Source organism: Saimiri boliviensis, chromosome 8, assembly GCF_048565385.1.
Source record: "Saimiri boliviensis isolate mSaiBol1 chromosome 8, mSaiBol1.pri, whole genome shotgun sequence".
Taxonomy (NCBI): Eukaryota; Metazoa; Chordata; class Mammalia; order Primates; family Cebidae; genus Saimiri; species Saimiri boliviensis.
The window spans coordinates 105,890,129-105,906,297 of NC_133456.1; the positions used below are offsets into that span (position 1 = coordinate 105,890,129).

Sequence of the window (16,169 nt, forward strand, 5' to 3'; positions counted from 1 at the left end):
TATCTTCTCAACTAGATTGTTTTGTACATTCTTTAGTAAAAATTAGTGTTTAATCTTATAGATCATATGGTCCTGAATCCATATACTTCATTCTACCCTAACTTTTGAAACATCTTTTGCTTCTCCAGTAGAATAGAAATAAACTACAATAGAACTAATCAAACTAATTGCATTCTTGCCCACTCAGTCTTTCACAGTGGCTAGTGTGGTATTTTTCAAACTCAATGTGATCATGTTTCTCTCTCACTTAAAACCATTTGATGGCTGGCTTCCCTGTGCACTTACAGTAAAATCCAAACTCCTTCTAAGGCTCTAAAATCCTTTTGTGGTCTGTCTCTTTACCTGCCATCTGTCTTTATTTTGTACTATTGCATATCTGTTGCACTAAAGTTTTCTTTGATTTAGGTTTTCTGTGAATTAATTTTTTCTTGGTCTCTTTTTTGTCTTAAAGGAATTCCTCAGTATTTGTACACTCTTTATTTTTGTCCATATTGTATATTGTTTTTGTATGCTTATTTGATGATTATTTTTATTTTATAATTTATGGAATAGCGATAGAAGAGTCAACTCTTGTCATTCAGAAACGCAGAAGTTTCTTGGTTTCTGGTGGGTTTTCTAATAAATAGAAGTCAGTATTACAGCCAATCCAATGCATAGCTAATTGAAAGATGATGGACTCATACATAGAATAATGCATATGCTAATTAACTCAGTTTAGCCATTCTACAGTGTATACATATTTCAGAACATCATGTTGTACACCACAGGTATATACAACTTGTATTTGTCAATTAAAAAATAAACAAGAAGGGATATTACAGTTATGCCAAAAAATAGTCATGTTTCTCTGGTACCTGTTTGATTATACTCCATGTAATACGTGGAACTCCTAAAAATGCAATCAGGAACTGAATGAGTCTTCATGGTTTGTTTCATTCTGTTGTATAAGATTATCAGTTAGGCTGGGTGTGTTGGCTTGTGCCTTTAATCTCATCACTTCGGGAGGCCAAAGCAGGAGGATCACTTGAGGCCAGGAGTTTGAAACCAACCTGGGCAAGATGGCAAGAGCCTGTCTCTCATATGGTAAATTAATACTGGCAAAGAAAACAAGAATGTAATCACAAGATAATTAGAATGTTTTGCAAATGTAGAGTACATGCTTGGAACCTGGAAGCAGTTAAGATTTCTGATTTTTTTTCAGATTTGGAAATATTTACATTTTTTCTTACCAGTTTAGCAACCCTAATTGAAAATCTAACATACAAAATGCCGTAATGAGCATTTCCTTCAAAAATCATGTTGGCTCTCAAAATGCTTCAGATTTTGGAACGTTTTAATTTCAGGTTTTCAGATTAGGGTTACATGAAAATAGACTTTTGAGGCTATTGAGACAGTCTCATACAAATAAATTCTACAAATTAATGTGAGAATATTTTATCCTTACTGTATTAAAACTTGGCATAAAAATAAATTGTCCTAGTGTGATACACTTGAAGCTATCAGAAGATTAAAAATGTTAAGTAATTCTATTTAAGAAAAATAGGCATGCTGCATTTTTTAAATATTGCCATCCAAACTAGATGGCTAAGCGTATGTTTACTGATCAAATCTGAATGGTTCGTTACTCAATGATTATGAACAACTAGTTTGCTGCATTTAGTAACATATTTTTTATTAGACATTTGTTTAATAATCTAGGGAAATAGATGATGTAGTATCTAATTGTAACACTAGGTGGTGGTAACTGATTTTAGAAACCGAATTATGAAACTACCAATGTATGCATTCTTCTTTTTACATGAGAACATTTAGTGCTGCTTATATTTCAGAAGGAAAGGGAGAGAAAAGTTTGCAATGATATGAATATCCATTTATACCCAATTGGGCTGTTTTTCTCCTCTCCCTTGTTTTGCCCTTTTTTTTTTTTTTTTTTTCCCCCCCAAGACATAGTTTTGCTCTTGTTGCCCAGGCTGGAGTGCAATGGCACAATCTTGGCTCACAGCAAGCCTCTGGGGTTTAAGTGATTCTCCTGCCTCAGCCTCCCAAGTAGCTGGGATTATAACCCCCAGCTAAGTGTGTTTTTAGTAGAGACAGAGTTTCATCATGTTGATCAGGCTGGTCTTGAACTCTTAACCTCAGGTGATCCACCCGCCTCAGCTTCCCAAAGTGCTGGGATTACAGGCATGAGCCACCGCGCTTGGCCCCTTGTTTTACTTTAAATGCTCTAACCCAAAGATTCTCAGATCTTTTAATCTCATGCTCTTTACACTCTTATTGAGGATCCCAAAGCAAATAATGTTTTTCATGTTAGGGACTGAGAAATTTTTAAATATGTGTTAATTCACTTTAACAGATATATGAAAAACTATTCAACATCACTAATCATGAGAGAACTGGACATCAAAACCACAGTGAGATGTCCTCTTACTCCAGTCAGAATAGCTATTTAAAAAAACAATAAAAGTGCGGCAAAGATAGAGAAAAGAGAACTCCTGTATGCTGTTGGTGGGAATGTAAACTTGTACAGCCACTACGGAAAACAGTATGGAGATTTCTCAAAAAACTAAAAATAGAATTATCATTTGATCCAGCAGTCTCCCAACTCAGTATCTACCCAAAGACAAAGAAATCAGTATATCAAAGGGATACCTGCCCATGCTTGCAGCACCATTGACAATAGCAAAGATACGGAGTCAACCTTAGTGTCTGTCAACGAGTCAATGGATAAAGAAAATGGAATTCTGTAAACAATGGAATTCTATTTGGCCATAACAAAGAATGAAATCCTTTCATTTGCAGTATACATGGATGGAACTGGAGATCATAATCTTAAGTGAAATAAGCCAGGGACAAAAAGACAGAATCACATGTTCTTTTATGTGGGATCTAAAAACAATTGATCACATGGAGGTAGAGAGTGGAACAGTAGATAGCAGAAGGGTAAGTGGGGAGGGTAAGTGGGGGGACGTGGGGGAAGCATGAGGGGAGTGGGTTAGAGTACAAACTTACAGTAAGTTGGAATAAATTCAGTGTTTGATAGCAGAGTAGGATTACTTTGCTTAAAACTGCATTGTACTCAAGCAATGGAGACGAACACTCTGCATAACATGGTTTGATCATTTTTTAGTATATGTGTTTAAAAATTTCACATTTACCTCCTGAATTTGTAGAAATGAAACATAATTTTAAAAACTGTACAAGATACCCCTTATTAATATTAATATAAATAACACTTTTAATAAAATTACTTAAAATTAAGGAGAGTGACATTGTTTTAAATTTTTGCAAATCCCTTTAATGCTTGGCTTATTACTAGACAGCTGGATCTTTATATATGCTTACAAATTTTGATACAGTATAACTATCATTCAACCTCTGTAAAAGTCTGTGCTTATGAGAGAGTAAGAGTAAAAAGGCAATTAACATCATATTATGAAAATCATTTTGATCTCATGTAGTCTCTTAAAGGGTCTTGTGGTCCCTGAGGAATCCTAAACCACAATTAAAGAACCATTGCTCTACCCGATCTGTGCCTGTAAGATGCTAGTGACAAAATACAAACTGTATGTATATGCACCTTCTATTAATTTTGGATTTACCAATCCAGAAAGTTAAACTGTCAGCTCTTGCCTTACACCGTCTATATGTTGTAGTTAGGGCTACATAGCAAAATGTTTGCAACAGAAATGACAGTTAATATTCTTACTACATTAATTGATAAAATATATCCTAATGGAAAAATGGATAAAACATGACCAGATGGTGAAAAGGATACAAAATTATATATACATTGTATTCACAATGAAGATAATTGTTACCCAGAAAGAAATGCTTTTTAGGGATATTATGGATACAAATATATTATTATATTACTTAACGTATGTTAGCTGAAGGGTATAGTTATGAAAAGACTTTATTATCACATTTTAATTTTCTGTGTTGTGTCTGTTCTGAGTTATCCACATTCATAACTTTATCTCTCATCTCTATGCTCATGATTCCCAAATCTTTTTCTCTAACCCTGACCTGTCTCTCCTGTATTCCTGAACCTTACTTCCAGCTGTTTCTCTCTCTAGCTAGAGCACGTAAAGGTTCCTCAGTCCCAGCTTGTCTATAATCAAATTCACGTTATCTCTTCACGTTCATCCAGAACCTACTTCTTAATTCTTTATGTTAATCACTATTTATCATGTTCCCCAGGCCAGAAGCATTTAAGGAAACTTTGCCAAATACTTCATTCCTTAAATGCATTGATTTTTCATACTTGTTTGTGGTTTCTTCTGCTTTGAATTTTCTTCTCATCCTCATTTTGGCCTGGAAAACTATGATATGCTTCAAGATTCAACTCCGTGTTATCACTTCTATAAGCCTTCCCTAACACTGTAAGCAGATACTCTCGTATCACCCTATGTGTGTGTACAGAGAGAGCACGTGTTTTCTTCGTCTGAGGCAGAGATCATTTTCTGTTCATCTTTATTTCCCCAGTCTTAAACACGGCCTGTGTTTGTTTACAGGAGACGGCTGGCCTTAAATGTCCATGTTTTTAGTGTTAGACAAGTAGAGTCACTGCTACCTAATGATAAATTTTACCAGTGATTAGCATATCCATTTGTTCTTTAAAATCCAAGTCAATTCAAGTTAGCCCTTTTACATGGGTATTAGGTGTCTCTTTCTTCTTTTATTTTTGTCAACGTTTCCTGGATTTCAGGGAGTAAATTCTTTCATTTAAAAAGTTAACATTGAATATCAAGTTTTATAAATACATTTAATGTACATCAAAAGTATCACATTTACCCACCACAAACCTGATTTAATGGTATTTTATACTGAGTAGTACTGTAATGATTAGTTGACATTACCTCTTAATAAATACATGCTAAATTTAAGAGTATAGTTTTGGGTAAAATAAAATTTTGGTGTAGTATAAATATATATACATATAAGTATGCTTCATATTTATACACACTACTACAATGCTAAGTTTGTTTTCTTTTTCTTTTTTTTTTTCTTTTTGTTTTTGCAGAACTTCTTGGTATACATGAACAAGCAGCTGTAGGATTTTTAACACTAATGGAAGCTTTAAGATACTGTAAGGTAAATTGATTTTTAAGGTACTTTGAATGTTTTTTGTTCAGAAGTCCACTATTGTGGATACTGTTTTGTTCCTATGACAGCGCATTTGAGCACAGTGTTATTGTTCTGTACTGCTTTCTTCTTCCCTCCTACCACCCATCCTAAACCAGCAGGGTTATTAAGTGTGGTTAAGCTGGCTGATCATGCTGAGTTTCCTATGCCAAGTCTGTTGTTATTTTTTGTGAGAGGAGGGGCAGAACCCAGTACAAAATAATACAAGAAAACTATTCTTTTTTTAAATTGTCATCTATTATTGAATCTATTCAATTGACCACTATTACTGAATATTCTATTTTTGGCAAATGGAAGAAGAAGAAAGCACTGTTTCTTTATTACCTAACGAAGAATATGCTCACCAAAGCAACTGGTAATACTTTATCAGGCAGAGAGAAGGAATTGCCAGATGCCTGAAATTCTGACTTTTATCTATTCCATCTGAAAAAATGATTTCACACTAAAAAATATTTCAAGTGTTTTATAGCATTAAACTGTTTAACACACGCACTAGGGTTAGTGGAACTCTCATGTATTGCTGTTTATTTTATTGTTTCCCTACACAATATGAAATAACCAATGTGTATTGTAAATAGTTTGAAATGGGATTTAAATCATTATTGACTTTCACTTCATAATATGTCATGGTTTGAGAGAAAGAGGTAAATCTAATTTTCTTTTCCATTAAAAACAAATTTTTTTTAACATAGAGACAGGGTCTTGCTATGTTGCCCAGACTGGTCTCAAACTCCTGACCTCAAGTTATCCTCCCACCTTGGCCTCCCTCCCTAAGTGCTGGGATTACAGGAATGAGCCTAAGGCACCTGGCCTTCCTTCTCTATTTTAGAACAGGGTTCCATAGCAGTGGTTCAGATGGTGATTATATCTAATAACAATAACTGGTTTATCCTCTTTCTTTTTTGTCACACAGTGTTTCTTTTTAATAGTGACACTTGAGCACTGGGTGATACGCATATGATAAATCGGATTTGTCCTGCCCTTCCTCGTTAGTAGTGATCATGTTGTTAAACAGTAGCAACTCTTTTATTTTTGGTGACTTTTAATTGTATTAAGCTAAAGCTGCTCTGAAACAGCCTGGCAACGAGAATCAAACTGCGTCGCCTTCCCCCTAACAGATATGCATACACATTCAAAGATTCTAAGGAAAGTTAAGCATGGAGGGGTGGGGTGGGGCAGGTGGGATGTACACGTATGCCTGCATCTTGCATGAGGCTAGGGGTGGAGATTTTATATTTGGAAACATTTCCTGTGTATCCCGTAAGACCCTGATGGTCTTTGCACTTGCATTGCTCTTTCTACTGCTGTGCTCCAACCGCACCGGTGTCTTTTGACTTTCCCAGACATGCCCAGCCCTCTCCAGTGCTTGCTCTCCTTTCTGCTTGGAGTTGTCCAGCTCTTGAAATAGATGGCTCACTGTCCCCTTCAGGCCGGACTTGAGATCATACCTCAGAGACTTTTTTCTTAACCAGTCCCTCAGTTATTCTTTTCTAGAATATTTAATAAGAATAATTACTCTCTAATGACCCTTTTTGTTTACTTATCTTTTTGTATCTTGAGTTTGCTTTTCTATTACCTTCCCTAGTGGAATATAGACTCTTTGGAAGCAGGGACATTGCTAGGTACATATTAGGTGCCAGGTACTCAGAAATATTTGTTGAATGAATGAATGGATGTGTTCACCAAAATTGCAAGGGTTTCTAAATGTGAGCTTTGCTTTGCTTTAATTTTTAGGTGGAAGAGTAGAATGTTTTTCTCCTCAAGATCTTAGTGGGAAGTCAGTCGCTGCTGTATATTCTTCTGTTTACATATTGCTGTAGTGCTGTAGCAGTTAACTATGGTTTTAAATAAGATTTAAGGATTCTGTTAATGGTGCAACAAAACACACTGATAGTTGGATAAGTGAAAGGCAAAACTCTGTTCCCTACACTGCAATTGAGAGAGGGAAGCCAGGCAGGGCCACATGCAGGATTGCATCTGGGAACTGAGGTACGGTAAGCTGGAGCCATAGGAGCAGCTATGTACAGCAAGTAGGATGGGGTCAGCTAGGTTGCCTGGGCTTCCCTATAGATGGGCTAGTTTGAATAATTCTGGGGGCTCTTTAGTTATCCCTAGCAGTCTGACACCTGACTCCAGGGTGATTAGGGTGATCCCTGGAGTGTGGAAGACCTATAATGGTAGTGGTTGGAGTATAAATTTAATTAGCTATGTTTTTAAAGGAAACTGGCCTCTAGCCAGGGCCTCAAAAGTGAGTCAAGACAGCATTTTTTGAAAAACGATATTACAGTGTTCATCTCTATATAACTTTCAAATTCTATATATATTTTACATTTACTTCTTGCCAGATGCTTGGAAGAATGGCATTAAGGAAATCATTGTGCTTGTGGTAATTTTGTAAATCTGAACATTTCCCCATGCTTTATAAATGTAGCAGATTTCCCTTTAAAGGTGAAGTTAACATTTTGCAATACCATTTTGACCATACATGCATTAATACAGTTGAGGTGATGAAATGATCTCTCTCTCCCTCCTGCACTCCCCCTCTCAACACACACGTAAAAACCCAACAAAGAATAAGGTGGCTATGGCTGCTTTTGATTCTACTTTTTTTTAAAAAAATTGATTTATAACTCAAATACCATAAACTTCACTATATTAAAGCATACAATTCAGGGCTTCTTAATGTATTCACAAAGCTATGCAACTGTTACCCCAGTCTAATTCCAGAATGTTTTCCTTACCCACAAAAGGAGCTTTAAATCCATTAGCAGTCACATCCCCCTCCACCCAGCCCCTGGAAACAACTACTCTCCTTTCTGTCTTTGCGAGTTTACCTCTTTTGGACATTTGTACTAGTGGAATCATACAATATGCAGCGTTTTGTTTCTGGCTCCTTTCACTTAGCATAGTGTTTTCAGTATTCATCCATGTGTTTACATATATTAGCGTTTCATTCCTTTTTATGACCAAATAATATTCTTGTGTGTGTGTTACACCAGTTTTATCCATCAGTTAGCTTCTTTCCACCTTAGCTGTTATGACTAATGCTGCTCTAAACGTTGATGTACAAATTTTTTGTGAACCTGTTTTTATTTCTCTTTGGTATATACCCAGGATTGAAATTACTGGTCATATAGTAATTCTATTTTTAACTTCATGAGGATGCGTCAAACTGTTTTCAAAGTGATTACACTTATTTATGCATTCAAGATATTTTTACCATTATAAAACACTCCGTGAGTTTAGCATTCATTTACTCGTTGATCTTATCCTCTTCGTTTTGTATACTTCTTCTTTAATTTAAATATACGGTTTTCCTAAAAGAAAGGTTAATAGCTAAGCTGTTCACCACATGAAGCACCATGATGTATGTGATGCAAATCTATCAGAGTAGGAGTTAGAAAACCTAAGTTCTAATTCCAGCTCTGTACTGTTGAGTTGCTTAAGATGAGACTAGATAGAGATCCTGTGTATTTCTCTGGTTTCCTGTGTATAGATTGACACACTTGCACTGCTCATCTCTAAAACCTTCATACACTCTGGAACTGTAATCAGCTTTCTCTCTTTTTTGTTCCTTTTCTTTTCTTTCTTTTTTTTAAGCATATATTTTATTGTGTTTTAGGTTTGGGGGTACATGTGAAGAACATGCAGGATTGTTGCATAGGTACATACATGGCAGTGTGGTTTGCTGCCTTCCTCCCCATCACCTGTATCTGGCATTTCTCCCTATGTTATCCCTCCCCAGCTCCCCACCCCCTGCTGACCCTCCCCTAGTTCCCTCTGCAACAGACCTTAGTGTGCAATGCTCCCCTCCCTATGTCCATGTGTTCTCATTGTTCAACACCCGCCTATGAATGAGAACATAAGGTGTTTGATTTTCTGTTCTTGTGTCAGTTTGCTGAGAATGATGGTTTCCAGGTTCATCCATGTCCCTACAAAGGACACAAACTCATCGTTTTTATGGCTGCGTAGTATTCCATGGTGTATATGTGCCAGATTCTCCCTGTCCAGTCTATCATCCATGGGCATCTGGGTTGGTTCCAAGGCTTTGCTATTGTAAACAGTGCTGCAGTGAACATTTGTGTGCATGTGTCCTTATAATAGATCAATTTATAATCCTTTGGATATATACCCAGTAATGGGATTGCTGGGTCAAATGGATTTTCTATTTCTAGGTCCTTGAGGAATCGCCACACTGTCTTCCACAGTGGCTAAATTAATTTACACTCCCACCAATAGTGTTGAGTGTTCCTATTTCTCCACATCCTCTCCAGCATCTGTTGTCTCTGGATTTTTTAACGATTGCCATTCTAACTGGCGTGAGATGGTATCTCAATATAGTTTTGATTTGCATTTCTCTAATGACCAGTGATGATGAACATTTTTTCGTGTTTGTTGGCCTCACATATGTCTTCTTTCGAAAAGTGTCTGTTCATGTCCTTTGCCCACTTTTGAATGGGTTTGTTTTTTTCTTGTAAATGTGTTTTACAGATTTTTACAGTTCTTTGTAGATTCTGGATATTAGCCTTTTGTCAGATGGGTAGATTGCAAACATTTTTTCCCATTCTGTTGGTTGCCAGTTCACTCTAACAATTGTTTATTTTGCTATGCAGAAGCTCTTAAGTTTAGTTAGATACAATTTGTCTCTTTTGGCTTTTGTTGCCAATGCTTTTGGTGTTTTAATCATGAAGTCCTTGCCTATGACTATGCCCTGAATGGTTTTGCCTAGGTCTTCTAGGGTTTTTATGGTGTTAGGTCTTATGTTTTAAGTCTTTAATCCATCTGGAGTTAATTTTAGTGTAAGGTGTCAGGAAGGTGTCCAGTTTCTGCTTTCTGCACATGGCTAGCCATTTTTCCCAACACCATTTATTAAACAGGAAATCCTTTCCCCATTGCTTGTTTTTGTCAGGTTTGTCAAAGATCGGATGGTTGTAGATGTGTTGTCTTGCCTCCGAGGCCTCTGTTCTGTTCCATTGGTCTATATCTCTGTTTTGGTACCAGTACCATGCTGTTTTGATTACTGTAGCCTTGTAGTAGTATAGTTTGAAGTCAGGTAGCGTGATGCCTCCAGCTTTGTTCTTTTTGCTTAGAATTGACTTGACTATGCCAGCTCTCTTTTGGTTCCATATGAAGTTTAAAGTTGTTTTTCAGTTCTGTGAAGAAGGTCATTGGTAGCTTGATGGGGATAGCATTGAATCTGTAAATTACTTCGGGCATTATGGCCATTTTCATGATACTGATTCTTCCTAACCATGAGCATGGAACATTTCTCCATCTGTTTGTACCTTCTCTTATGTTGTTGAGCAGTGGTTTGTAGTTCTCCTTGAAGAGGTCCTTTACATCCTTTGTTAATTATATTCCTAGGTATTTTATTCTCTTTGTGGCAATTGTGAATGGCAGTTCGTTCTTGATTTGGCTCTCTGTAAGTCTGTTACTGGTGTACAGGAATGCTTGTGATTTTTGCACATTGATTTTGTATCCTGAGACTTTGCTGAAGTTGTTTATCAGTTTCAGAAGATTTTGGTCTAAGACAATGGGGTCTTCTAGATTGTTCCTTTTCTTTTATTCTTTTCTGCTGTTCGCAAACCATGCTTCCTACTTCACTGGCTCAGCTTTGCCACATTAGGACATCTAACTCATCCTTCCCATCATAGGACAAAGATACTAGTTTCTCTGTCCATGAATACAAAAGAATACCTATTTTCCACTTCCTTCCTAGTGATAAGAATAAATTCCACAGGGCCAGGGTGGTGGTTAAAGCAGGGGCTGCTGGCTGATTAGGAAAGAATTTTTGGCCCTGACTGCCACAAACAGCCACTTGGAATTCCCCAATTATAGGCAGTCTGTAAGAAAAAGGAAAATGTAGCAAATTGTACTGGTAAGATTTGTCATTTTTAAGTTAAAGTTTCTGTGTTCATATGAAAGTGGAATTGAATGCTGTGCACATGTTGGGTTTCCTAAATCTATTTGTTGAATATTAAGCTTTTTTTTTTTTTTTTTTTTCCCTAAATTACACAAAATGATGTTCTCAAGTTTTTGGTGCTGTAGTGTTCACAGACTATATAACCTTGAGCTCTGGTTACAAATAAGGCTTTTTATACATTTTAAAGAGACTGTTCACATTGTGAAACTTTGAACTTACCTTCTGTCATGAAGAGTCAACAGGACACTTACATACTTAAATGGTTTAGATTTTAATTTTTCTTGAGAGATTTTTATATTGTCCTAGATTGAGAACAAAGACGTTCTTTCCCTTTGATTATTCATAAGTCTACTCATTTGTTAATGTATAATTATTTTTTTATAAAATTAACAAATTTATAGTTTAAAGGTTCGAGGTTTCATTCTGAAATTCTAAGAAGTAGTCATTTTATCTAGGAACTTTAACAAAACCTGAGAGTGACTGTTAGGGCTAAATAGTGATTTCTAGCTGTGTTAAATCTATATTATTGTTTTAATGTCACGGTACAATATAAGCTCAGAATTGGCAGTAACACTCATTTTCACATTCAGCACTTGGTCTCTGTGAGTGTACATTATTCCAGTTAAATACAAATTGGACACTTAAGTTATGCTTCAAATATTCATGGGCAAATATGTAAGAGGCAGTATAAATTTTTAATTTGTTTATTTGTTTTATTTTGCTACATTTGTTCTAGGTTGGTTCTTACTTGAAATCTCCAAAATTCCCTATTTGGATTGTTGGCAGTGAAACTCACCTCACCGTATTTTTTGCCAAGGTATGCTTATAGCAGGATTTTTTTTAAGTTATGACATCAGGGAAACAAGTATTATAAGTTCATATTTGGTTTGGATCTTTGTGCAAACTTCAGTCTATTCTCATAACAAATAAATTGTTTAAAAATCTCAAAAACTAATACTGGAGAACATACTGTTTTACTGCTCTAAATCTGGACACTTTTAAACAAAATCTAGCATGATTTAGTTATAATTTCTTTTTCTCTCTTTAGAGCTTTAGCTTTTGGTTTTTTCAGAAATCACTTGTGTTATGGAGAAAACAATTGAATTTTAGATTCAGTTGAAGTTTTAGATTGCCTTTTTTGTAAGTAAAAGATTTATTTAACTTAGATGATACATGATATAAAATGTTTTTGTTATTAAAACGTCTCCTTTAAAAAATTTATTTTTAATATTATTAGCTTAATGGTATTACAGTCAAGTGCTCTTTTAAGATGGACTGTTTGCCACGATTTTAATATATACCTCACTACAATATTGAAATAGCTGAAATATATATGAATATTTTCTTTTCAGATTTTTTTTTTTTTTTTTTTTTTTTTTTGGAGATGGAGTCTCATTCTCTCACCCAGGCTAGAGTGCAATGGCACAATCTCAGCTCAGTGCAACCTGTGCCCCCAGGTTCAAGTGATTCTCCCACTTCAGCCTCCTAAGTAGTTGGTACTATAGGCACACGCTACCATACCTATCTAATTTTTGTATTTTTAGTAGAGACAGTTTCGCCTTGTTGGCCAGGCTGGTCTCAAACTCCTGACCTCAAGTGATCTGCCCACCTCAGTCTCCCCAAGTGTTGAGATTACAGGCGTGAGCCACCATGCTCTGCCATATCTGAATATTTCTGTTTCAAAATTCTTACCACAAAGCTGTTTCTAAATCTCAACTAGAATCTGTATATGATGTTTTTCAACAATTGAGTGGTTAAGAGCTTTGCCCTCAGACAACTTTGGTTGTAATCCCAGCTTTGCCACTTCCTCATGTCTCTCAGTGCCCTTTCCTGTGTCCTTAAATTAGGGATTCATAATAGTACCTAGCTCTTAGAATTGTCGTCAGGCTTAAATACAAAGTATTTAACAGTGCCTAGTACAATTTAAATGGTCAGTAAATCTTAGCCGTGGTCATCATCATCATCGTCATAATTTTTATTATTCAAGAAACAAGTATTAAACATCTCTGACATCCTAGGCAGCCTGATAGGTTGCTGAATGTTTGTAGGAAGATGCTTTTGAGGTTCTTCATTCTGATGTGCTTTTCTGATTACTCCTTGAGCTTTTTGAGCATGCATTTGTCAATGTACGTTTATTATTTGTTTCTGTAGAAAGTATAGATTGTATAAATTATACCATAGTCTGAATTGGCAATGCTAAGTTTTGTGAATGTAATTATGTATTACTGTCTTTGCTTTTATTGTGTTGACAAAAGTCTAGATAGGGGTTATAGAGCAAGATACATAATTACCTTTTCTTAGGCACAGAAAGCTATAAAATACAATTCTGAAAGTACAGAGTTACTGATACGTTGGGTTTAGTTTGAAAGCTTTTGCTATTTATTTCCTTCCTGAAGTAAGTGTGAACTACAAAAACTGACAATTACTAATTCCCAAGTGAGGATTTCATCATTGTATAAATTTGGCTCAAGCCTGTAATCCCAGCACTTTGGGAGGCCGAGGCGGGTGGATCACGAGGTCGAGAGATCGAGACCATCCTGGTCAACATGGCGAAACCCCGTCTCTACTAAAAATACAAAAAATTAGCTGGGCATGGTGGCGCGTGCCTGTAATCCCAGCTACTTGGGAGGCTGAGGCAGGAGAATTGCCTGAACCCAGGAGGCGTAGGTTGCGGTGAGCCGAGATTGCACCATTGACTCCAGCCTGGGTAACAAGAGCGAAACTCCGTCTCAAAAAAAAAAAAAAAAAACAATTCCTTCTGACTTACACACAAAAATGTATTTTCAAACTAATTTTTAATCCTGTTTATCTTCAATCTTATTCTTTAAGAAAAACTACATGAAGCTAAAAGTGTTAAATATAAGAGATGATAATAGTTTAAATCTTAAATTTTATAATTGATATTTAAGAAATGTTTTTGTTGTCATAACAGTAGAATAAATTTCACAAAAGGTTAAAACAAGGAACAATGTCGAATGAGCTGTGAACTTGAGGACATTATCTGAAAAAGTGAGTGATGTTGAGTGAGTTCCTAAGAGTGAAATATGCCCTTCTTTTCATGACATACACTCTTCCTACCTGTCCTGATATTTTTGTGGTTCCCATGGCACTTACCCATTGTGCTGTTGCATTTATCACCCAGCACGCAGTTTCTGATTCCCATACAGTTTTCTATGTGTCCCATGGCAGGCAGTGAGCCTTGTCTAGGGCAGGGGCTGTCTCTCATTCACCTTTTCATTCATAGATCCCAGTCATGTGCAATATCATGTTCAATTAGAGACTTGGAGTTAAGAGAGAAACACAAAAACTCCTGCCATGTGGGTGTAGAACTCTTGAATTTGATACTTATTGTTACTGTTTTAAGACTTACCTATGTAGTCTCAGGATTTGGTATATAGTCTGGCACACTGCAGGTGGGAGGAGTTGTCAGTTGAATGAATAAAACTTTTGTACACATTTCCCACACTTGGGTTCCAGTGATGTTTATACCCCCTAAGAACATTTTACATGACTCATTGTGTAGTATCTATAGATACTTTCTTAGATGTCGAATTTGGATTGTTTGAAATGTAACCTTTAAAAGGAGTTGCCAGTGAAGAATTGTTTTTTCCCCTTGAAATAAAAGTAAAACAAAGCTGGCAGAGCACCTAAATGGTAAATGAGAACAGTAATACTTGATCACTTTATCGAGTCTTGTTTTAGGTTTGTTAAACTAGTGTTCATAAAGTCTTTACCACATTTAAAAATACTGCAGATTTTACCCTTCTTAAAATTATAACAATGACCATTACTCAGCCATTCCTTCTGTGGTATTTCTACATTTTGAGCAAGAACTTGTGGCTGTGGGTTTTTCTTTTTCTTTCTTTTTTTTTTTTTTTTTTTTTTTGAGTTTTGGTGGGTTTGCTTTGTCATACATTCAGTGGACTGAAACAAACAAACAACATGTTTTAGTATTTCCCCAGCAGTTCATTGTAATTTTCCTTATAAGTATTTATGTCTTCTATAAAACTGTTTGTGTATTTCATGTGCTCACTTCTTTGTTCTGGTTACAGTTAAGTAAAAAAGTCTTTATTTTAAGTTTATAGTTTTCAGGGCAATCTGTAATTTGGCTTTGTGAAATGCCTGTGAAGAACAATGGAATTCTTCACGTGCCTTACGCAGTGAAGGTGGTAATAGTTGCAAGTGTCTTTATTCATTCATATACTCAGTTAACAGCTTTTCACTGGACATGTAGTATGTGCCTGGCATTATGCCAGTTGTTCTGCATACAGTAGTGAGCAAAAATAGATATGTACGGGCCCTGGGTTTTTTTTCTTCTTTTTCTTTTTTTTTTTTTTTTTTCCATAAGGCTTACCTAGCTGAATGGTCCTGTTCTTAATGGAGGTGGACATGCTCCTTGAATTACTCAGTTAAGGATGTTCAAATAATCACAGTCAAATTTACAAGTATAATGAGTGCTGACAAAGCACAGGTCCATAATGCTGTAAGAACTTACTGTACTTTTGGAAAATGGGGATGTTTCCTTGAAAAATTGATGCCTAAAATGAGAACCTGAGGTATCAGATTAAACCAGACGAAGAGGGGCAAAGAGGATTTTCTACATCACAAATGAAGCAAATTTATGCCTGAAGAAAGAAGGACATACAGACAGATGAACTGTGATAAGAGCAAACTGAAAGACAAGATCCGGAGGGAACACTGAGAATTAAGGAGACAAGATGTAAGCTGAGGCTGGAAGGACAGCCGGCCGTGTTACTCTCTGGTAATAGGAGTAATGACAACTGGACTTGTTAGAAATGGGTGGTGGGAGTCGTTCTGGGGGAGGTGGGAAGGAAATGAACAGGATTCAATTCACATTTTGAAAAGGTACCTCTGGCTAATTGTGGAGAATGGATATATTGAAGGATAGCTCAGAGAATGGGTAAAAAAAAGTCTTCTCTAGTTTTATTTCAGGTAAGCAAAGAGTGTAATTTGGTCGAGGGTAGTGAGGTAGAGAGGAATAAAGTGCATGGATTTCAGAGATTTACTCCTGAGCTAGAATGATAGGACTAGCTGATGGATTGGATTTGGCAGAGAAGGGATAGAAATGTCTAATAAGATA

At 36.1% G+C, this 16,169-nt stretch overlaps 1 protein-coding gene across 3 annotated transcripts in view; it reads left to right on the forward strand.

Moving 5' to 3' along the window:
- Positions 1-16,169, forward strand: part of MINDY3 (MINDY lysine 48 deubiquitinase 3) — an 85,385-nt gene that overhangs the window by 32,677 nt on the left and 36,539 nt on the right. For 2 of the 3 annotated variants that reach the window (XM_003930634.4, XM_039478749.2), the window contains 2 exons: positions 5,024-5,094; positions 11,805-11,885. In XM_003930634.4, coding sequence (XP_003930683.1) covers positions 5,024-5,094; positions 11,805-11,885 — 152 coding nt within the window. The remainder of the gene's footprint in view (positions 1-5,023; positions 5,095-11,804; positions 11,886-16,169) is intronic. The other variant, XM_010341186.3, reaches the window with a different exon arrangement.